This window comes from Buteo buteo, chromosome 9 (assembly GCF_964188355.1).
Source record: "Buteo buteo chromosome 9, bButBut1.hap1.1, whole genome shotgun sequence".
In the NCBI taxonomy this organism is placed as follows: domain Eukaryota; kingdom Metazoa; phylum Chordata; class Aves; order Accipitriformes; family Accipitridae; genus Buteo; species Buteo buteo.
In genome coordinates, this window is record NC_134179.1 from 44968453 (window position 1) to 44992076 (window position 23624).

Here is a 23624-nt window from a genome sequence, read left to right on the forward strand (position 1 = left end):
TTTCAGGAATCACCTCTTTCTGCTAAAACTGAATGTGCAATCTATGGAGCACTTCTGTCACAGAATGTAAGAGTTAGTGAGAGAGACCCTGGCAAACTGGAAAAATGTAGCTGTGCTTCTCTAATTATGTCTGTCTCTTTCTCCTCCGATTCCCAAGAGAAAACAAAATTAAAAGATCAAAATGTTTTTGGTTCTGAACTAAGATAACATTCTCCAATTTGTGTATGCACATCAAATATGAAAACCATGTCATTTTTATTGTGTATGCAAACATACACAGTGGGAAAAGAATGCGGTTCATGTTCCCAAACGGAGGCCCCCAGCCTGCTTCCTCAGTGTGTCTTAACGCAGCCTCAGAGGAGCAAAACGCACAGAACTCCATTGCAAATGCTTAGCGGTCCCCAGTCGTTCCATGAGCTCATTCAGCTGGTCTGACATGTATGTCACTAGCTTCTCCTGCTGCCACTCCAGCTTTTACTGGAATGGAAATTTAAGAAATAATTGGACACTGCTTTGCAAATGTTCTTAAAAAAAAAAAAATCCAGCAGGAGTAGAGCAAGAGTTGGTAAAATTCAGAGCATCAAATAGTGTTGCTGTTGCTTCTCATGGTCAGGTACAGGATTTCTTTATGGAAGTTCGCTTGTGCATTTACGAGGTGAAACAAATTCAAAAAGCTGCTGTCCTCTTCATCACGATCCCCTACCAGGCCAAAGAAAAACATTTTAAAATGATTAGTGAAACTAAATTACTTCTTTGAAGATAAATCTTACTCATTCAGTTTTTCAGCAGAGGCTGAATCAGCAGCCTCCACTTAGATTTATGAGGCATCAGCTACTGCACCTGATGGCAGGACAGCTGTGAAATAACACAGGAGACTCTCTCCAAAATTCCTTCGCCAGCTTGTCCAGAGACAGGCAAGAACAATTGTGCGTTAAGACAAAAATCTGTCCTAACTGAGCAGGCCGTTCATCTTTACAGCTTGCCATCATAATCACTCTCAAGGCCTTATCAAGGCTGACAAGCTGTGGACAGGGAGCAACTGCAGCTTGTTGAGTTGAACAGGCTGGCTGGCAGCTGCTCAGAGCCTGTGCTTAGACACAGCCCAAAAGGACCTCAGGTCCAATGCTCTGGTGGGACCTATTTTAAAAGACCGTTGGTTTCACCATCCATGGCACTAGGAATCTCTTGGACAAGAGAGACGAGTTTAAATAAATGTCTCTCCCAATTATGACACTTGATTGTTTATTTTATGTTATCAGAAAACTTCAGGCACTTGGGTGTTTTTCTGCCTGGTGAGGGAGGGAAGGAGGACAGGCTGCAATGCCACGCTGTGTTGCTGAATGCCTCCGTCAGTGCTAGCTCCTGATTCAAGAGCTCGTCCTGGCTCACCGAGCCACGGGCTTACCAGACAGTACTGCCTGTAGCATGTCCATGATCATGTGCGCGAAGGCATTCTCCACACACTGCAGAAAGTTGTTTCTCTCCCCTGGAGTGCTGAAAACTTTGCAGACCTTCTGCATCATTTTTACTGCCCAGTCCATGCAGTACAGGTCCTTCTCACAGACCTGACATAACACAGGAAATATTAGAAACACACCTTTCATGATGAGTACAATTCTATAAAAGGCAAGATTAAATCTTAGTATTAACTATTGATTCTAATGAATGACTGAATCGGTTGCAGCCATGGCCTGGAAAATTAGGGTTTGTTACGAGGATATAGAGGTTGTTCTTGTTGTTGGCTTGCTAACAGAGGAACTTTTCAACCTTTTGCTAGAGGTACTTCTCCTCGAGGACAGGCTTGCTTGCTTGCAGAGATGTGCTGGACAGGGACCAGAGGGTGGAAGAGTACCACGCCTCTGGCTGGACTTACTCCTGGTTTGTAGGAGTAGATGGGGAAACAGCTTTCAAGTCTGAGAAAGCAAATTTGGGGGTAAAGAGATGAAAGGCCTGGGCCTGCTCTGTTCAGTAGTACTCACCAAAGCCAGGAAGACTGTGAATCTGGCTAACTCGACAGCTCTCCCATTCACAGCTTTACTGGCCATGAAAGTGAAGCAAATGTTGTTTCCACTCAGAATCAGAAGGCGAGCATTGTTCTCCATGAGCCACTCCCGGGGAACAACTTTGTAATAAAATAGAGTATTTTAGTGATCTTTGAACAAAAAGAAAGGAGTGCAACAATAACTATTCTTGAATTTATGAATCGTTGGCTTTGATAGCTAACCAGAATTTGTGAGGGGATACCCTCTGGAATACAATTGCAGCAATGAAGTCATATAAGCAATTCTTACTGGCAGTACAGTTAGAGCTCTTCACGATAGCTTCTGTGATATAATCTCACCCAAAACTAACTTTCAGTGTAGCCATTAACATTGTTCAGTAGAATTTTGGCTTGAGCAAACACTGTGTTTTCAGCTTACACAGCTTGGACGACGTTTCCTTAATAATGGCTAGACAAGACTTGAATTTTAAAGGTCTGCATGGATTCTTAAAATATTTCACAATGGGGGAAGACAGCTTGAATTTGTAAGCAGTGCTGGGTTTCTCTCATCCTCAGCTACTGCCAGGCTTCCAAGTGTAATGACTTTTCCAGTTACGCCACAGCTACTGCGAGGAATATTGCAGTCAGTTTCCCAAGGCACCTGTGTGTCTGAAACACACTTATTACCAAATTTGGAGGACATGAGCATATAATCCTACAGATTAGTGATAAAGGCAAAAACACACCTGACAGCTCATCCACAAGACTGATAACATCATCTGCTGTCCATTCTCTAGCTTCTGTATCATACAGCAGTTTAATTGCATCTGCTAGACCTTTCAGACTGGTCTCATCTGTTGGTCCTTCTATCATTTTCTGCCAAACCACATGTCCTGAGCAATATATTAATCACAACTGCTATTAAGTGACAAAGTAATTTTTTTTTTAAACAAGGTAGGTGCTAAACTGGGCCTTACAGCAAAGTCGGAGGAGGGGAATTCAGGTAACACAACCAAGCCTTTGTGATAGTGAGATTTTTTTTGTCCATCTGTTATTTTAGTAGGGACAGTGGTAGTTGCAGCATGAATCAAAGGGCGATTTAAAGAAACCCAGGTCTAATAATTAAGGGAGAGAGCATGCTTTTCTTCAGGGAAACACATGCTTCTTTGAGGTGCGTTCAAGCTAAGCCTACCCTAAGCAGGGGAGAATAGAGGAACAGAGGTGCAATTTCTTCATTTGAATTGTAACCTTTTTAGAGATATATATATATATATGGATATGTATATATATGTTAGTGAGGCCTGGTTAAGCAGAATGATTTTTTTTCTAGGCAATATGATTACATTTTATTTGTATAAAGCTCAGCTTTCAGAAATGCTGCATCCTGCAAGGAAATCTCATTCTCAGGGAACAAACTTTGAAAATTAACCCCCCAGACTACTCGCCATCAAGAGAGGACACTGGCCCAAAGATGATATACAGCAGGCGAGCTTGATTGACCATGGGCCATGGCTTTAAAATACGAGTCAACCAAAATGCAGAATCACTTCGATGAATCCAGTGGTTCAAGAAGACGCTACGACAGTATAACCTTATCCGCAGCTCTAACTTTCGGGCACTTCCTGGGGTAAAAGAATGTAGATATTATAAATCCATCAAGCCTCATGCAATACAGATGATCACTTTTTTTTTTTTAAATAGGAAGAGAAAGAAGGATTTTCTTAAAGCTGCCCAAGAACATCTAGGGGGATTTAATTAAATTCTCAGCTGTTACTTCCCGAGTCTGGCTCTTCTGGATATGTTGCACTAATTCAGGCCATAGAATCTATGGTGAAGAAAAAAAAAAGCTGTATTCATCTATATGAAGGCCAAGTATTTGCTTTAGAATGCCCACTTTCTGCATAATATTGGAGCTAACAGAACGTACATGAGAGTCAGGAAAGGATTGGTGCTACAAGGCTTAGCTGAGCTAAAACATTCTCAATTCTAGACACACTTTGTTTGCAGTAATCAAGATCCATTTTCTGACTTCTCCATGATAGCGCATTTTGATTTTGTAGGACCTTTGTCTGCTTTGATGATTACCCGGTTTGCTGCTGACAACTGTCTGTACTTTACGGGGTAAATTGCTCAGCTCACAGAGGAAGTTAAAAACTCGGTGACACTCTAGTTCATCCCAGCCTGCTGTTAGGATCTGAAGATTACAAAAGAAAGAGGGTAAAAATGAACAGATTGAGCCATAGATTTAGATCACAGTGCCATTTCTCATATTAGATAAATATAATCTGTCCTGCAATTTATCAGAAAAACAGAGAGGGAAGGTGTCATACCTGGAGTGTGGTGCCTGCACAGCATCTCCCTGATGCGTGTAGGGAAACCATTATCTGTACATTATGGCAGAGGTTGTACTTAAGCTTAATGCAGCCCAGAATCAAAAGCTGCTAATGTTGTTCCACATTCAGGGCCAAGATCTTATTTTTGTACCTTATGCAGGAAAGTACACGAAAGTATTTGCTACAAAGACAATTGTCCCAGCTCAGATAATTACCTGTAACTCTTAATCACAGAAAGATAATCACATTTTTTGCATTATCAAATACTTTAATGCCACATATGTATACAGCACCTGTATGCACAAGTTTCTAAGACTTAAATGCATTTAAAATGTGCTCAAAATGCCTGTTCTTCTAAGAGAGCATTTGTTTCTGTATTTTTCTAATCAAAGTTACTCTCCAGTAAAGCCTCCATTATGGCAATTCTAACACTTCACAATCAAACGTCTCAAGTAGTGTTAAAAAGGTCCTACCCTTAGTGTTTTACTGCATATTTGCAATCACAGTAGTCATTACAGTAAATAAACAGTGGATTGCTGAACTAATTCATTTGAGACTGATTTTTTTTAATTAATTAATTTTAAGCTACCACAAGCTAACAGAAATATTCTGGCATATGATGTGTATAGCCATTTACTTTTAAACTAAACCACCTCTGCTCTTGGTTTGTGAATTTGAAGCTGTGTAATAAAATGCTCCCCTTCTCCCATGTCTTCTTAGAAAATAAATCGCTTATCAAAATCCAGGCTGGTTGGTAGTGAAATCCAGACCAAGGAATTCTCAAGAGTCAAATCAGCGACTTTAACAACCAGAAAGGAAATCCAGAGAACTGTGTGAATAAATACTTTCCCCCCTACACCCCAAGGCTCAAAACTATCTTATACTTCTAAATATCTTGCAAAAACATAGATTAATTTAGAAAACTACCTTAATTTTCTTTTATATTTGTGATACTTGCCTTCTCTCCATAAAGATACTGTACCTGTAAAAATGCCCCATAGCACTGTAATCCTAAACAATGCAAAGGACTTGGACAACCATTAAGTTTAAAACAGGAAACCTGCAAGTGCAAAACACCAGTAATTTATCTTAACTGACCATAAACTAATTCCTGTGATTGAAAATTCTCTGTACTACTTGTGTACATCCATACTGATTAGAGAGATTCAGAAGAATTCCCTTCCCTTACTGTACAAGGAAACAAGTTATAGTACCAATGTTATAGCTTAGCATTAAGTTCCAAACTGTGGTCAAGTGGGTGTGCAAAAGGTCTCTAAGAAGAGCAACCCTGTTTTCAGGAGAGTAAAATTTCTATTAAGAGCTGTGTTCTTGCACTGCAAAATTTCTAGTGGTCCACAAACAAGAAAAGTTGAAAACCACTGATCTTGGAATATGAAATCTCAGTAGGACAGCCTTGTGTTCAATATCCTGGCTTAGGCTTTTCTATTGTTATTAAAAAGAAACCGATTTCAAATCAATAAATTACACAGTAGTAATAAACTCCAGCAAAGGGACAATAAAAGGCATAATTCAACTAGAAATTGCCTTACAGAAATGGTATTGTAAGTGCAAGGGACAATTCAAAACACTAGTGAAAGGAACAGAAACTTACTTCTGAGAGAATCTTGTGTATATACTTTAGCCTATCTTTTGTAGGCAATAGAAGTGTGCATCTTTTAAGCAACAATCCTGTGAACAAAACGAATACATACACGACTATGAGTGTACGTACATGGCACATACATTACTGAATTAGCTTAAGCATTCACATCATATGCATGCACACACCAGTGAAAAATGGCTGCTGCTGCAAGGTGAAGAGAGCAGCAAATAGTAGTCTGTGCTTTGGAGAAGGGGTGTATGCTTTTGTAGTAGGGACATCTTTTACTAAAGAAATGTTGTCAGGCAGTATGTAGGTTTCCTATGCCATAACTTGTTTATTGTGTTGTTTTAAAGTCCCTGTTAGTCACAGTTGGAGCCTTATTAACATTACTATATTGGTTTTAGAATTACAGCTGTTAAAAATACTGGAAATAAATGTTACTTGTTGCACCTCTTTTAACTGCACCCTGGGGAACACTGGTTTTCCCCTTACATCATGGAAAGCCGAGCTTCCAAAATTTTTTCAAGATAGCTGCATGCTCTAAAAAGAAAATATTCTAAACTGTGTTAATGTAAAACATAGCTAAGAGGTAAAATTATTTTCCTATACAGGACTGAAATGGTATGTGTTTAGGATGTCAAAGTCTGGAGTTCATTATAGTGTGGAACAGCTGTTTGTTAAGCAGCATTTTTTTTCTCCACTACTGATAGAAAATGGGTTAACGACTTGGTCTTCAAAAACACGAACCAGAATAAAATATATATATTGTTCATTAATTAGTCAAGAAATCCACAGAAAAGTATGTACTTTTCTGGAGAAAAAAAAAGGAACCTTTTTTTCCTGATTTGTCAGTCTCCGCAAAAATACATAACTTCATGCATTTACTGTAGTTCTAAATTGACTCTTTCCATATTTAGAAGTGTGTTAGCATTCCTACATGACAGACATAATTTATTCATCAACCTTGGACATGGTCCAAAGCTCAGTCAAGTCAATTTTCTATTGACTAGGTTAGACTTTGGAGAGAACTCCCTGAAGAATTGTTGAAACTGTTCAGACTGTGTAGCTGCAAATCAGAATACAGCCATCAGTGTGGGGAAAAATTATGTTGAGTAAAAAGGGTTGAGCAAAAAGTACTGCTCCTGGTTTTGTACAGCAAAATCCCCCCTGTGTGGAAGGACAGTGCCACGACCATTTATAGCTTGAGTCCATTTTAAACAATGACTGAAATTCTGTGCCATTACAAGTACTGGAAGATTTTACCATGGACTTGAGTGGAGCCAGACCCTTCTGAGTTTAAGTGAGATTTATGTAATATGTAGACCCTGTTCAGGCTCTCTGAACAGGAATGAATTTTTCCCATTGAGTGTAGTCTTTCCTGCTGTAAAGTAAATATTGATTTTGCAACTGACCTCTTAACAAAAACGTTCTCTTGAGCCTTCCACTGATGACACAGATATTGCCAATGAACTTCATATTTTGAATATGTCATGTTTTTACTACTAGGCCTACTATAGCGATGGGTTCACACCTACATTTAAATAACAAGTTGCCATTTTTTATGTCATTACTACAAAGCCCAAATTAATTATTTTGTTAAAAGAATTTTAGGGTTTCAGGCTTCATTTTAAAAATAAAATGCTACAATTATTTTAAGATACCTCACAACCTACACGGATTGCTTACAATAGGAGGTCTTTGGTCTAAATGACTTTAAGTTCAAACCATACTTATAATTCTGCATCTAACCATGACATCATTTTATTTCTCTGTCAAATAAACAATGCTTTTTTTAATCAGATGGGTAATAGTAAATAGATATGGATCAAATTATGTTTTAATTTCATTTGCTTTTCTGAGAGGACGCTTTAGAATGTATTAGAATCAATGTGTTTTAAAAATTAGCAGAAAAGTTAAAAAGCAAACAATTTTGAATTTGAGGCTGTACAGCACTCCTCATTACCATTGAACCCATGTTATTTTGATCTAGATTTCTATTGCACTATGCTAAAAGTGGTCTGAGCAGCTGAAAGAAAGAACAAGTGAATCTTTTCACCCAGAAAAGGTTTGGTTAGCATACAGTATACCATGACAGTAAAAAGTGCAGGCATTTTCACGTTGCCCTTAAGCTAAGAGCGAGAGGATGATGTGTTCTTCGTGCCCATGTCGGTCACAAACCTGCCAAGGAGAATGCTAGTCACTGACAACTGTGATAACATTTTTGTGACAAGCCTACTTCTTTTCTAAGAAGTGGAATGTGATCTGCAATACATCTCAAGTAGACTATGGAGCAGTCTTTCTGATGGCAACTGTTGTTGGTCACTTTAGAATTAGGCTGGGTTTAAGCACTGTGGCTACATTTCCCAGACTGAGGAATGTGAGCTACTCCAAAGTGATACATGAAGGCAGTCTGAACAGCCAAATTCCTTCAGCTAGTGTGGGGCCTGGGCGTCTTGGTTTCTGCTGCAGTTTCCAGTGGTGGTGTCCAAACAAACTAAATTTGGAAACACCTACTACTGAGAACTGATCCTCTGCCCAGCCTCTGCTTGACATTTAATAGGAAAAAATAAACATAGGGGAGGCAGAACATACATTATTTTTTCCATAACTATGAGGTTTTGGAATCATTTCAGGTAACTCCTCCCACCTCCCCCCCCAGTTAATGGTATTTGAGTGGGCTATTTGGCATGGGGAGGAACTTCACTTTCCGAGGGAGCTGCACAAATGATTTGGGCCATACCCTCAGCATTTTACCGATCGATGCATATAACAGAAGAAACCTTTTAACTGAGCTTGGTTCTCCTCTAATTGTTACCATTTGCATTAAAGGATCACCTAGAGATTTGTAGTGCTCTAAAATATAGGATCCTTCTCTCTTGCCAGGTAGCTCAAGGTTATGAAAGTCTTGCAATAAGAGCCTTCGGTTTCCTGATGGGGTTGAGATGTAATTAACAAGGTGGTTGCTGATGGTTTTCGACACCATGCTCAGCATGCTGATATCCTTCACTGAAAAAGCACAACCCAGTATACTTGTAAATCTTTACTGCAAGAAAAATGCTGATCACTAGTCAATAACTTTATCTTACTTCAAAAATAGGCCAAGAAATAAGATTTACAAATAAAACAAAATTTAATTACTGTTTATCTCCTTTGCCAACAAACTGTAGTAATTAGAAATTAAGAGATCTAAGGAATACTTTTCACACATAATAGGCAGAAACCACTTCAAATAGTTTGTAATTATCATTTAAATTTTGGTCATTTGGTTCTTCATACATAAAAGCTGAAAATTCAGAGAATAAGTCACATAAATTATTTCAACTAGCTAAAAGCTAGAACATTTTAAATAATGTTTTTTTTCTAAATGGAAAACTTTTGTGGTAATTTTCATATATCGGAAGTAATACCTTTCTTATCAGATTCTCACCTGAAAGATAATTCAATACCATTTGAAAGATCTCTAATGGAAGGGTTTGAAAATACCCAAGTGTTGACAGAGATTGGGAATCTGTGTCCAAGGTGTTGCAGCGCTGTCTGGAGCGACGGTTACGGCATCTGTATTTCTGGTTTGGAATCGAGGTGTAGCTGGTCCCTGGAGTGGATGTCATTGTTCTGTTAGTCCCATAAATTTAACCTGGGGAGAAAATATGAAAATCCTATTTTCAGTGGAGGAAAATACTATACCCAAAACTAGGCTAAGAGGAAATCACTTCATTGTAGACACAGTGCTGGAGTGTGAAAATCTTGTCATATGCGTAGGATAATTTTTCGTTTGAATTTAGTGCGATGACATGCAATTTACTAAATAATTTTCTAATTCCATGTCTCGGAGAATGGAGTATTCAGCTGACCTTAGAGGAGGAAAAGATAAAAGCACTGGGGGACACCACATGAGTGGGACATCAGAAAGTTAGGAAAATAGTTCTAAAAGGAAACTCTTGAGGAAGTATATGCGATGGTACAAGCTACAGTAATTAACAACATTCTTTTACCTTGTTACACTAATTTTTCAACAGAGTATGAAAAAGATATAGGGATGTTATTGAAATGGTTGTCACGTTACTTCACTGTTTTAGAGTGATAACTACTTATACGCATGCTTGCGTATGATCAAAAAAAAAAGATTAAAAGTAACAAAGTGATGCTTCAAACCATTTTCGCCTACAGCATTTAAATTGATACATGGCTTAATTTTATATAATGACTATATGTGTAGTATAAAAATAAATGATACAGTACTACTATGTGAAAAAAATTCAGTGACCCAGGCTTTCCCAAAATCATGAGGGTCTGAAAAGTAATGAGCTTTAAAAGATCAATAAATATGTTCTTTTGATTTGCCTTCTGGTTTCTGAGTCTCTAGAATAGGTATACTTCACATTGTCGGGCAACAATGACAGTTAGTGACTCACTACCTCTTAAATTTTTTTTTTTTTTTAACTGAGATTTTTCACATTATTTCTTGATTCCAGCAGCTGAAGCTTCAGGGAAATTGCCAAGGAGAATGAGTGCTGCAGTATAATTACAAGAGCTGGCAGCAGTGGTAGTAATATAACTGGAACCCATCCAAGCTGCAGTGCAACATCCCAGTTACCATCAGTGGGAAATACACTCAGAGAATAGAACTCATTGTTTCAAAGATTAAAAATTTACAAAAATTACAGAAAACAAGTTCCAAACATCCTTCATATTTATTACAAAAGCACGCAAGCCAGACCTCTCTAATATGCCACTGAGCAGAATTACCACGTCCACAATGGAAGCACTGTTTGTACTGACAACTGAAAGAATATGGGGCATTTCATTAACAGTGTTACAAATGGGTTTGGCTGACTTGTGCTGTGTGCTGGATAGAGTTTGCATTGTACATTTAAGGAAGTTATACTTCACTGGAAGCATTTTTAATTTAGGTATGGTATAATTCTAGCTAGCTAAAGAAGCTTATAGTTTAAACTTTCACAAGGCTCATGAGCAAATGTAACTGCTGCTAAAATTAGTGTCATTAGGCTTTTACGCTGCTCAGGCAAGAGACAGAAAATTGATGTAACACCTTTAAGAACAATCAAGAAACCACCTATAAATAAACATATGGTTATATGAAAAAATGTTTATCTTCTAGAAGCAAAGAAAGCAAAGTCTGAAGTCAGTGGAAATTTTATACACACAACTGTGGATTCAAGACAATGTAAATTCCTTGTGTACAATATAGAAAGCAGCTCCACTCCTGTTTATAAACAGGGCACCACTAAACTTTGTTCAAGACATGCTAAATCTGATACATATTTCTGCTTCATACCTTAGAAATAAAGTTGCAATGCTATGATACTTTCTTTTCCTCTCCTGCTCCCCTTACTGTCTTTAGCAGGACTGTACCATAAGGATTTATGGCATCTTTAAGTGTTTTTTGGAAATCTTACCTTGGGTCTGCAATTGTGTTATATGGAAGAAAAAAATACTTGGCCACAGGGGAGGTTTTCAGAAGTACTCAGCCAATTTCAGTCTATTTCTGTTCAATCTGATTGAAGTCGAATTGACTACCACTATTTTAATTTAGAGCAGAGCTACATAAAATTAATGTAAATAAAAATGTGTACAAGCAGCCAGTTTCAAAGCCAAAGCTTAGAGACTTTACTGAATGCTCCCATTTCCTTCCTCTTTGACTTGACGTGTTTTTTATTTCTTAGGGAGTTCAGCCAGAGCAGGGCAATGGTCTGTGCATCTCCATCTGCTGCTGGGATACCACTTGTTTAGAGAACTGCTTAATCCAGACTGGAAAATTGAAAGGTAAATGTTAAATATTTAACAAGCCAAACTCATAATATTAGCCAAGAAGGGTCATCTTATTTGTTGCTATAAGCTAATTTGTTTACAAGGCAGAAAACATCAAGTTTCAACCCCCTCTAGAATGTTTCTTTTCCTTAAGCAGTCGCTAAACTCCTGCTAATGGTTGCACTTTTGTCCTGATATTTCTCAGAGCCCTGCGTTAGCATTTGGCAAACGTTTATTGCAAAAGGTTGTTTACTTTGGAGATTGGCTTGGAACATTTCCGTTTCCCTGCCTCTTCACAAAGAGCATAAAATGAACTGCTTCAAATATTAACTCGACAGGTTTTTTTTCCTTTCCACACACCCCCCCCTCCCCCCGCAATCTTCTCTTTTTTCTTGTCAGCACAAATAAAAACGTACGAGTTCAAGTGAGGGATGACAAACCTTAGAGCACCGAGCGTAGCCATGGAGTTATTAGTACTCGTTACCCCCTGGCCTACACCGACAGTTTACAAAAACCATATTTTTATTTATGCTAAAGGTTCTACATCAGATTGCTTGTGCAAACCGGTCCCATAAGCATCTAAATCGGTGAATAACCATGAGTAGAAAGCAAATCTCAGGGAATCCTGATCCCACTGCTGATGGTGACAGGGATTTTTTTTGTTGTGACGAAGGGCTGGTGCAGGCTCGTCCCTTCAGGGTTCAGTCAGAGGGGAAACGCCAGCACCTGCTTTTTTTTTTCCTCACCCCAGGCTGGGTTTTCTTGTCAGACTGCAGTATTTGAGGGAGTGGGTTATATTTGGCCTTTTACCTGTGCTTTTGGTTCGGATTTAGCCAGGCTGTGACAGACCTTTAGGCCAAACAACCGGCTAGGCCGTGTTCTCCTCCACCCTCCACGGCCCCTCTCCCCTGCAGCCCACCAAAATTGGGGCTAGGGGGCTGAAAACGGGGACCTGTGCCCCCAAACCTACACACAGGTAATAGAGAAGGTCTCGCGGTCGATGCCTACTTACGGGCAACGCTTTATGAGCTCTGTTTTACCTCAGAGAAATTCCCTCCCTACAAACAATCCCCGGCCAGGGTGCAGCCTGCCTCTGAGGGGAGCAGCAGAGGAATGGGGGGGGGGGAGGTGAGCACACCCCTCTGCCTCTGGTGAGAACCATACCCCGTATCCCTGGGGAGGGGCGAAAAAAACATTTTAAAAATTGTTATTATTTGAAATTTATTTTTTTAAAGCATGATTTCAGTCAAACGTCACTCCTTACTGGGGTTAAAAGGGGGGGTCTGGGCATGGTAATGTAGACAGGTGCACACAGGCAGGCACGCCTGTGTCTGTGTATTTTACTCAAGAGCAGGAATGTTTGCAAACACGGAAAAAAACCAGTTCTGCTTCAGGGCAGTGGTTGTCATGGGGGCTGATGGCGGTCACGTACATGTTGGGAGGGAAGAAATTACTACAGGCAACAGGAGTGTTTTATTCCGGTAGTGTTTTATTAGTATTATCGATAATTCCGCCCCCCCCCCCGTGAGTTTTGTGCTAATTTGTTCGCAATAATTATTTTCCCGCCTTTTCGCCCGCTGACCCTTTCAGCGCGGGGCGGGGAGGGGGAGCGGGAAGGGCGGGCCTCGCGCACGGCTTTCCCGCCCTCTTGTGCGCCGCCCTCCTTTTGAATATTTAATCACCTCCCCGCCCCTCCCCGTCACGTCCACCGGGGCGGAAAGCGCCCCCCCGTTACGAGCGCAGCGTGGCCCCGCCCCCCTCATGAATAATTAACACCGGCGGCCCTCGGGCCTCCATTTCAGCGGGAGGCGGCTGCGCGGCCGTGGCACCGCGGTGAACCGGGGCGCGGAGTTTGGGGGCAGCCGGCAGCCGGCCCCAGCCGCCTCCTGACCGGGCGAGGTGGGCTCCCGGGGCAGTTTGGTGTCCTCGGGGCCGGGGTTGCCATGCCTGGCCGTGGGGGGGGTGGCTGGTGTAGGAGCGTGAGGTGCGGCGAGGCCTGCGCGCGTACGTCCAGGCGTGGGGGGTACGACGAGGAGCATCGCTCTGGGTGGAGAGCATCGGGTCAGCTGTGGAGCTGTAGGTCTTCTCTGCAGGTTGCTGCCGTGAGCAAGTCGCAGTTGCGGCATCGGCCTGCGTTGTAGCACGGCCCCCGCGTCCTGCGAAGTTATTCCTGAGACCAGGCCCGCCAAACCCCGTCCTCAGTCTGCTGAGGAAAAACGTGACCCCAAGCAACGGTGCCGGGCCCCGACGTTTGCTAATGTCGGAGCAGAAGTTCGCTGCACGGCTCTGGGAACGCGATGCTGCGGGACAGGCTTATACAGGAGTGTGAAGCCTGCGTAAACATTAGTTACACTGCAGCGGAAAGGTATCACAACATTAAGTCAGTGTGCCATAACATATGTCTTGGAGCAAAGCTGTAGGATTATAAAACAAAAAGGTGGCACAATACCAGCTGCAAACACTGTTAGCGGAGGCTGTGCTACAACAGGTGGTTACAACTTGCCGTGCAGCCGTTACACACTATTGCATTATACTGTAAAATAATATTGTTCCATGGTGCTGTGATCTCGGGAAACCTACGGCAAGCTGCCATTCTTTGTTAGAGCAGTAAACAGTTCGTATTTGCTAACAAACTGGTTTTTAAAATAACTATTTCTTTTTACAAATTCTGCTTCCAAAGTAGCTGACTATAAATAACTAGTTCTCTTGGGGATAGTAACTGAACCTCTCAGGAGAGGTTTTCTTGCTGCTCCAAAGGCAGTTCCCATACGATGGCAGCAGAGGGCTGCAGCTGGTTTAAAGGACTTTTCCCCAGTAGGTTACTCTTCCCCAAAGACAGTTGTTTTGTTTTGTTTTTTTCTGGAACTTTATTGAAGAAAGAACTTTCCTTAGTGAACATAAAATAGAAACAAAACAAAAATCAACACCAAATATAACGGTACGGCATCATCTGGTAACTGCTGCTTAAATTGATGACAATGAGAGTGGGAATGCTATGACGCTGTAACCATGATTGCAGTAGTTTTGCTGAAAAGGTAAATTAGACAAGTGTGCAAAAAATAGTGTGCCCCCAAGGCGTTTCTGTGTAGTCTGATTATACAGTTGAGCAGCACCAGCTAGGTAGAGCCTAAAGACTTCCATTGTCCCTGTTTCTTTTTCCATCTGGGAGATAGCTAGCAGCTCCTGGCTGAATATCTCCTCATGCAATTGCATTCTGCTTCTGTAAATCCTTCAGCAATTCTATCATTCTCATCCCCATTGTCATTTTGCTGGTTTGCACCTCTGTATTCCACCACAAGAGAGTTGCATTCCAGGAATGCCAGAATAAAGAATTTCAGACTGCAGTACTTGTTCATTTACGCCAATATCGATGTTTCTAGTAGTTACCAGATACCATTGCTTGGGGAAAGAATGTAATAAAATGGGGCAGATATGGAGGATCTTTCTTGTGGTTCTGCTTTCTAGAGCCTGATAGCGGTTTAAGGGTTTCCTGAGTCTGACGCTACGTCCAGGCTCCCATGTTTAATATGCAGTGGTGGACCTACATAAATACGTCTAACTACATAATGATTGGCATAATTAATGATGGCAACAGTGACACTGAGTTCTGCAATTTAATTGCGTTGTGTGGTAAAAGTATTATCTTGTGTTTGTTTTAAATTGGTTGAATGAGTCACAGTTGGTTTTTTTTTTTCATTTGAGGCTCTGTAATCTAGTCAATGTTTGTAAACTGTTTTGAGATGACAGGATGAAGGCTAATAAGGAAAAAAGTACAATTGAGTTGTTATAAACTATGGTGATGGTTCTGCTAGAGTGCTAACTGCTTATTCTATGCATGAGTGGCCTTGTCTTGTGAACTTAATTTATCTTTGCCCTGCCTACACTGAATGTGTGATCAACATTATGTAAGTTTGGTAAAAATATCAGCTGTGTCTCTGGTGCTCTGCTACTGTCAGTGGCAGAAATGGTGGCAATGTTTAAGTGACAAGAGCAGGACTGCAATGGAGTCAGCTTTTCAAATACTTAGGCTTTAGACAGCGGACAGTTGCTGGTGAGATTTTTCCAGAGAGTCCAAGCACATTAGACATCTAAAACCCATAGGAAGCTAGGAGGTAGCCATAAATGCACCAAAGCCGTGTTTAAGCATGTCATTAAATTCCTCTGCAATGGCTGTGTAGGCAAGATCTAAATCTTTCGTGCTAATAAACCAGCACAGTTTTCAGTCATTATTTCATTAATCACATGCCTGATTTTCAGGAAAATCATGGGAGACCCCTGTGATAGGAGCGGCACCTCTATTTAAATGTAGAGCTAGGTGCAAATAGGAAATAAGAGCAGTTAGATAAGGATACCTTCCTTAGCAGAAAAGCAGGGAAGCTTCTGTGCGTTGGGGTGGGGAACTGGTGAAGCCCCCTCCAGCCCAGATGACTCCAGGCTCAGGGAAGGGGCTCTGCAGTCTGTCATGCCTGGACAAATTGCATCTGGTATTGCAAGGGAAGGATTGTGTCTCGCTCCCCTCCATCCTGCTCACGCGAGCCTTACTGCATTTTAGTCTCTGGGGGCAGGAGGTCTGTGCCAAGCCAGTGTGTTCAGCCTCCCCAAAGTGGCCTTACATATTACTTATTTAAGGTGTTCTTCTTACCTTTATTTTAGAATATGCATGCTTCATGTCTTCAGATATTCCCTACCACCATAAGGGCCAGAAGTAAATAACTAGAAAGCTATTAAGCAACAAGCAGAAAGCTGGCATTCTTTTGCGGTTTCTTGAATTGAGCTGGGACATTAAAAGAAAACACCAAATGTGGGAGGCAAAAAAGAATACTGGAAAAATTGCGCCACTAGGACCAGCACTAATAAGAACAGCATCTAGTGCTCTGTAAACATTACAAAATTGAAATAATAATAATTCTATAATAATAATAATAATAATAGTAAACCGCAGGAGGAAGACATAATGCTTCCAAGTTCTGTGTCACTTCATATGCAGTCTTAGGCAGTTAAATTTCTTCAGTACTTGCTCTGTTTAAATCAAAATTTTCCTCATTTGCCAAATGTTTATTCTCTCCCGAGGTTTCATTGAAACTCTGAGATGTTATTACGGAGCTTAGATGCAGCCTTTCATTTATACTTGAAGAAAGCAGTTTAAGGCTTGTTACAAAATGATAAAAGTATACAATTAGTGGGGGATTGTTGACTCATCCAGCACAGGCTCCGCTATGCGTTGTGCAGGGATATGGAGTGAATTAAGGCAGTGGTTTTTATTATACTTCTTAATGAATTCTTGGGATAAAATCACTGTGCCCTCCTTGGCTGGCACTTCTATTTAAGGACTGCTAGCAGAGTGTGGAAGGGCTGATGAATGGCACAGGGCTAAGAAGGGGCAGGAATCTATACATCCACCGTCCTGGCCCAGACCTCAGAAATGGTTTGATTTGCTGAGAAGCTGATCAGAATTTTGATAATAAGAAGTGCAATTTTATTGTTATTTTGCTTGTGGAACTGTGCATCAATATGGATGAGATGCAGCTGGAGGAATTAAAAGAAAAAAAAGATAATGGAAAATTTAACAAAAAAATAGGTAAACGGGAAAAAAATTAAGAGGTAATTATATAATACATTCCACGCACTGAAGGACTGAGTTTAATACATGGCCTGGCCGCTCTGATCCTCAGTGCAGTTCTGTGATGCTGCATCATCCATGTCCTCACTGCAATATCAAACCAAAGCGGCATCCTGTTGAAACTTAGGACTGCAGAAAACCATGGCAGGATCTTCACTAATACATAGAATTTCCATATGTCCTTGTTCCTCTTAGGATCATAAGTGTCTCGGTTTGGGGCATGTGGGGCAGGAGTGGATTTAAAGCCAGGACTTGCCATTTCCTCCTTGCCTCTTCCATCTCATTTTGGACAGTGATCATGGCTGAGACAAATTAACAACGCTCTGTCCTCCTACCGTGCCTTTCAACCAAGGATCTTGCAATGCTTTGCGTGCATTAAATCACAGAGCTGTGTAATGTGCCCTGTGGAGGAGGTAAGCCTTATCTTAACACGCTGAAGCACGGGGAGCCAAGGGACTTTCTCAAGGTTGTTTGGAAGATACCGGAGGCAGAATGCAGAGTCCTAGCTCTTGCTCCCTGCCTCTGACGATGGCACTAAACTTTTGGATGGAGAAAATGTAAGATTGGAAGAGGCAAGGCAAGGAAGCGGGGTGGATGCAAAGGTGGTATAGGTTTGTGCCCTTGTATGTTGTTCATCCTTCATCAGATATTACAGATTTACCTCATGTCAGAGTAGTTCCTCTGCAGTTGCCAAATCCTAGCTGAGGATCTGGTCTCTAGGTTTTCCAGTCTGCTCCTTCCTTATAAATATTCCTTGTATTTTTCCTGTCTTCAGTTTTTCTCCACCTTCCAGTTTTGCAGAGAAATGGAGACCAGCACAAAAAAAGAAGTGGATTACTAAGAATTCATTAGCATCTCAAATCAAGTTCCTCTGGTTTTCTGAAGAGCTGAGCGAACCTGTCAGAGTGTAACTGGTGCTCTTCCTTTCTGCTTCTTTTTAAGATGCAATGTTCAGCCCTAAACAGATGGGAACCTGTCAGCACAACATGGAGATAATTACCCGTTTGAGCCATGGGAAGCTTCATAACAGATAGGAAGTTATTGCAGCCAATACCACTCTGCTTTATGATCTTATCAGTTTTCTCAGGCTGAGCATATTGGTAGGCCCTATTATTCCTTTGAAGAAACACCAAGAAAAACCTTGATTCCATAGGGATGCAAATTCTCTTCAAAGTTGCAGAGCAACTCCGCAGAAGCCAAGGCGGCTGTCCTGTCTGGGGAGGGAAAATAATCCGGCCTGCAACAGAGGCATGGAAATATCAAGAAAGTGCCATAATGAGGGATAGCATAAATGTTAAAGAAATTAACCTGATGATTGCTTCAAGCTTCTGTCTTATTCTTCACTGCTGTGTGTTGAGCAGTCCCGTGTTCCCAGTGACAAAGCTTATGGCACAGGCTGTTTTTGGAGATTCACGTACAAACTCGTGCATCTCTGTTGCTGTCAGACACCTCCAGGCATCACTTACTTGGTTTGCCAACAGTGGGAGCTATCATAGATCTTCATTTCTTTGTGGACAGTCAGGCACGGCGAGCTATCCCCACCTCCGTCAGCTAGAAAGGGCGAAGGAGTTAAGAAATTCTCACCCTGGGTTTTCTTATTATTCTGTAGGTCTGTAGGCTGGCAGAGTTAAAAATTCTTCTGCAGCGAAGCAGAGTGATGGAAATAACCCTCAAGAGCAGGCACCAGGAAGCCAGTAGGTACTTGTGTGCAGATTGTCACAGAGCATGAAACCCACTATTATTCTTAAAAGAATAGCAAACCTGCTCTTTTCAGTACTAAAAAAACCCCAAACAAACAAAAAACCCAAACAAAAAAACCAAACAAACAAATATAAAAGGCTTTCTTTTTTCTTTATCACAGCAATCCTGAATTGTTATTAGTTATATATTTTGTGCAGAGGAAAAGGGCTTTACATGCATTCGCCAGCACATGCTGAAGATTTTGTCAGGTTTTAAAAAAAAGTAACAAAACCACCTGTCAATTTTTATAACTTTAGTTCAAATTGAGGAGGGGACCAACAAAATTTAGCTCAGTTTTCCTGAGAGAAAGGAAAATTGCTGCCTGTTCTAACCTGCTTGCTAAACAATCGGGATTTGTTGTGTAAAAAGGAAAAGAAAAATAAACGCCAGCCTTTGGAAAATTTTCAGTATGTGAATGGGGTTCCCAGGTTCTTCCTCATCCTTTTGTATTGAGAAAATTGCGGGAGGAGATGAAGGTTATTGCAGAGATCCTCTCGTGGTAGCTGAATGTGCAGGTGTTTTCTGCTTCCTTAGATCCAGCCTGTTAGTGGAGCCTTTTTTGGGAACTGTGCTGATAATTATCACACTACGGGATGCCACCCTCTAATCTTCCCCTATCTGCCATTTCGGAGAGTAGCGCGGAGCTTAAGATAGTAATTTGTGGTGGCAGAAACATCGCTTGAGCCGTTTGAAACCCTGCTGGCAGAAGCGTGCGGGGTGGGAAGTCCATCTGCAGGGGCCGGTGAGGCAGGCAGCTGCCTACGGGTGCTGGTGGCATTGTCGCTGCAATTTTAGCATAGCCTTTGGATCAGTAATTTTATAATTCAGCCTGATTAAGGGATGAAAAGAAAAGATTCGCGCTGTAAGTTTCCTATGGAACTACCTGCCTCAAATACCGATAGCCCTTGCTGCAGGCGCCGGCTGAATTTTGTCCTGGCAAGCACCCAGCAGGTTCATCCGCAGATTGTACAGATGTTTAAGGCAGCGGTTAGCTCTTTGTGGAGCCCTGGTGATGGGGAGGTGGATGCAGCTTCCTGGGAGAGGTGGATGAGCAAGGCTAAGGCAAATAGCTGGTGTGTCAGAGAAGTGTGTGTGAAAATACATTTCTTTTTGCTGATTGCAACAACAGAAAAAACTGTTTCTCGCATCCATGGGCCAGAAATGTATTTTATGCAAACTTATAAAATTGTCTCACGAAGAAAATAAAAGAACAGCATGATAATCGCCTTCATGGCTTCCCTCAAACCTGTTCCAGGATTTGTACAAGCCCCACTTTGGGCGAGTGCTGTTGCCCCCCACCCCAGCTGTGGCAAGCGTGAGCTTTATGTATTCTAGTCAGACAGGTTGACTACAGCAGCACCCGTTCCTCATCTCTGAAGCTGACTCGAGAAGATTTCTAAATTGCTTTAGTGAGCATAAGAGATGAAAAAAACAGGTTCTGAGATGGACATGTGTATGATGCTTGCAGCCACCTTAGCAAGTAATTCCACCCTGCCTTGAAAACACCTTTCCCCTGAGCATCTGTAAGTATCTTACAAATATTAGCAAATTTACAATTTGTTTGTGAGAAAGGAAATTATTCCCATTTTCATTCTAGGTGAGGCAACCCAAGGCATAAAGACATTTAATACACAGCCAGGTAAGGACTTCAGGAGCTCTAATTCCCTGCTCCCACTCGTAACGAAAGCTTAATTCCACAGCACTTGTAAAATGCAGATTCAGAGCTGTGCATCTATTTGAGATTTTATTCCACCACCCACAAGCCCTTTTGTAGCAATCTGCTTCCTACTTGCTTTCAGTGCTATTAATTATGGTTCAGCATGCTGTTGTACCTGAGGTTGCAGTTGCATTTCCAGGGTATAAACCCTTGTTTATTTGCATAATGGCTAAAGTATTTTTTCCCCCTGTTTCTGGGGTGTTGTTCAGTATGAAAACTAAATGTTCAGGAGAGCTGGCATTTTTGCATATTTATATATTATAAAGTATTTGCTTCTCTGTGTATGTATGTGTGTATATATATATATAAAAACAGAGAGAATATATATATATTCTAATTATGTATCTGCTACATCTCTGCTCAGAAAAATAGAACAAGGCATTGGGAGAGCAGAATTCTTTTATCATGTTTAAATTTACTTATAGCTGCTTGTATTGTGTTAGCACAGTTTCTCCCAACCTAGAAAAGACTCCTGGGGAAGAGGGGATGAACAAGGTGTGAGGGGCTTGGGAAGGTGAAAGGGAAAATGAGAAGAAGCTCATGTATTTCTTCTTTTTCCAATATTGCAACATGGTCATAGCCATTGAAAGGAGGTACAAAAGAATGGTGACATTCAGTTTGGACGGGCAGCAGGGACAAAGTTATGCTTAGAAAATTATGCATTTAGCTCCTTGAGCAGAATCAAGGCCAAGAACAGTACACATACATGCTAGGAAACGGCCCCAGGCTGGGGAGTTTACAATTTAAATAGCCACAGGCAAAACATGGTGTTATTGTTCACATATTACAGATGAGCAGCTGAGATACCAGGAGATCTTTTACTATCGGAGACTTGCATCTCCTGGACCACAACCCGGTACATTAACTACAGCTCCAAACATCCTTCTCTCGGTCTGTCTCTAACGAGGCTCATACTTAACCTCTTGTGAAGCAGGACTGAATTGCTCCATTTTTTCTGCTGCCTTGGGAATTTCTACATGATACAGCAGTTTGGAAGGTAAGTGCATGCAAAGGGTTACAGGTAAGTCCTTGTTCTGGCTATGCCCTTATCAGCTACTCAAGGTGTAACACACTGGAAGCAGTGCTATCAAAGCTCCCACAGGAATCAATCTATCTATTGATATCCGTAGTTAATTGCAAAATGGGCCTTTTCCTACAGTTCATCATCTCTTTTCAGTTACTGCAGCATGCCGATTTGTTCGTACTTTTAACGTACAATAGCGAAGGAAGCGTAAACATGGAGGTGCTACCCAGAGGTCTTGGATAATGACCTTTATATTTTTGAAATAATTTGGTGCTAGAGCAGAGATCAAAACGCTAAATCTGACTGCTGTCAAAAAGTCAAATGGGCCAAGCAAACGTAATTGTTCAAACTGAGAAGCCTGCAAAAAAACCCCACCTTTAGATAAGCTGAGCAGAATAAAATGAGAAGAAAATTATAGTCTTGATTCAAACCTCAATTACATTAGTTTTTATCCTAGATGCGTCCTGGGAACACCTCCTGATAATGATGTGTTATTACTAAGACAGAAAAGGATGTCTTAAAAAAAAATCCTTATATTCTTATAGTGTCAATTAAAATAATACAGGATGAAAATAATTCCCATCCTGCTTCGAAGTTCACATAACATGACCAATAATTCTTTACATGTTTTATTTTGAAAACAAAGCAGTCCAAAAGGAAGATTTTTTTTTAATATTGACTGTATTCCATGCAGATAATCCATAGTAAATACATTGCATTAAAAGACAGTTAAAGTGCCTTTAGTCCCTCAAATAGTCCAGCTTTGCTGTAAATTCAAGTATGTGGAAAGTAGGCCTTTAGTTATTAAGAGAATATTTTTTGATATGGGTTGTGCTCCCATCGATGTAAAAAATGGGGGGGTTAGCCCCCAACTTTCATAGGAGCAGAACCAACCTCTCATTGGTCTCTTATAAACCCTGTGCTGTGTTTTCCCAACTGCTGAACGCAGATGAGTGGCCAAGGAGCAGATATGTGATGTCATTTTCTGCCTGATGACAGGCAGCTGCCTTAGCCCGGACGACACACTCAGCAGTTGCCACAAACTACCAGGGCATGGTGCTTGGAAAGACAAATGAGGAGCTCTAGCAGTTGTTTGTGTTTTGCATCTTCTTTTAACCAGCTGAGCGATGGACTGAGCACAGCTAACAGCCCCAGCCCATTTTATAGCTATAAAATATACAGGTCAATATACACATGTACATTTTGCAGTCTGCTCTGAAGCAAGCCCAAATGCTGGGTTCGTCAGAATCCAGAGGAAAACCTCAAGATGTGGCTAGAGAAGCCACAGGATTAAAAGCAAAAATCAAACTCTCTTTATGTCATAGTCGCCATCATTATGTTCTTGCTTCGGCACTCGAGACTAGCAAGATTAACCGGCATCTTGAAGTCAGAGTTACACAGATAGCAAAGGAGTATCGATCCTGAGGCGTTTGACTTGGTGCAGCCAACATTACACTTGCACCCAGACTCTCCTCTCCTCTTCACCATGAGAGCAGTACTTGTTGATGGTAAAGACATTTTTCTCTTTCTTCTAGGCATCGGCAACGTTACCATCAGGCTTTCTGGAATTTAATAGACAACCTCTTCTCTTCCACTACAAAGCCATGTGCAAAGAATATTCAGAAAAGATTGCTCCCTGCTGACTCTCAAGCTTCCCAGATGTGAACTTCAAGTGCCCAGAGCTAGACCTCATGTTGAAAGGTAGGACAGAATATTTTTTTTTTCTCCTCCTTGAGACACAGCATGTAAGTGCCTTGTTTCTCCAGGCTGGGCAGTGGGAGATGCTGGGTGCATCCAAACCTTCACCTCAGAGCACGCACATGACTATGGGCAGTAA

At 41.2% G+C, this 23624-nt stretch overlaps 1 protein-coding gene and 1 long non-coding RNA gene across 2 annotated transcripts; one reads left to right on the forward strand and one right to left on the reverse strand.

Moving 5' to 3' along the window:
- Window positions 1-349: 349 nt before the first annotated feature.
- FBXO47 (F-box protein 47) lies at window positions 350-9589 on the reverse strand. The gene is made up of 10 exons (XM_075036925.1): window positions 9345-9589; window positions 8753-8923; window positions 5927-6003; window positions 5297-5374; window positions 4067-4175; window positions 3427-3603; window positions 2728-2874; window positions 1980-2122; window positions 1406-1565; window positions 350-699 (listed from the first exon to the last, which is right to left on the reverse strand). Exons 1-10 carry the CDS (start codon window positions 9523-9525, stop codon window positions 581-583), a joined length of 1362 nt encoding a protein of 453 aa, XP_074893026.1. The 5' UTR covers window positions 9526-9589; the 3' UTR covers window positions 350-580.
- Window positions 9590-13478: 3889 nt separating this feature from the next.
- LOC142034737 (uncharacterized) lies at window positions 13479-22625 on the forward strand. Its single transcript, XR_012651741.1, has 3 exons — window positions 13479-13585; window positions 20644-20685; window positions 21554-22625. It is a non-coding gene; the product is annotated as an uncharacterized LOC142034737 (long non-coding RNA).
- The last annotated feature ends 999 nt before the right edge of the window (window positions 22626-23624 follow it).

Bases quoted from the DNA above. Each gene is read 5' to 3' on its own strand.
- FBXO47 (XM_075036925.1), bottom strand. From the start codon at position 9,525: ATGACATCCACTCCAGGGACCAGCTACACCTCGATTCCAAACCAGAAA. The intron at 6,004-8,752 runs GTGATCCTTTAA...TTTTGTTCACAG, and splicing joins AGAGCACTACAAATCTCTAG to GATTGTTGCTTAAAAGATGC. The intron at 700-1,405 runs GTAAGCCCGTGG...TTGGCCTGGTAG, and splicing joins GCTACAGGCAGTACTGTCTG to GGGATCGTGATGAAGAGGAC.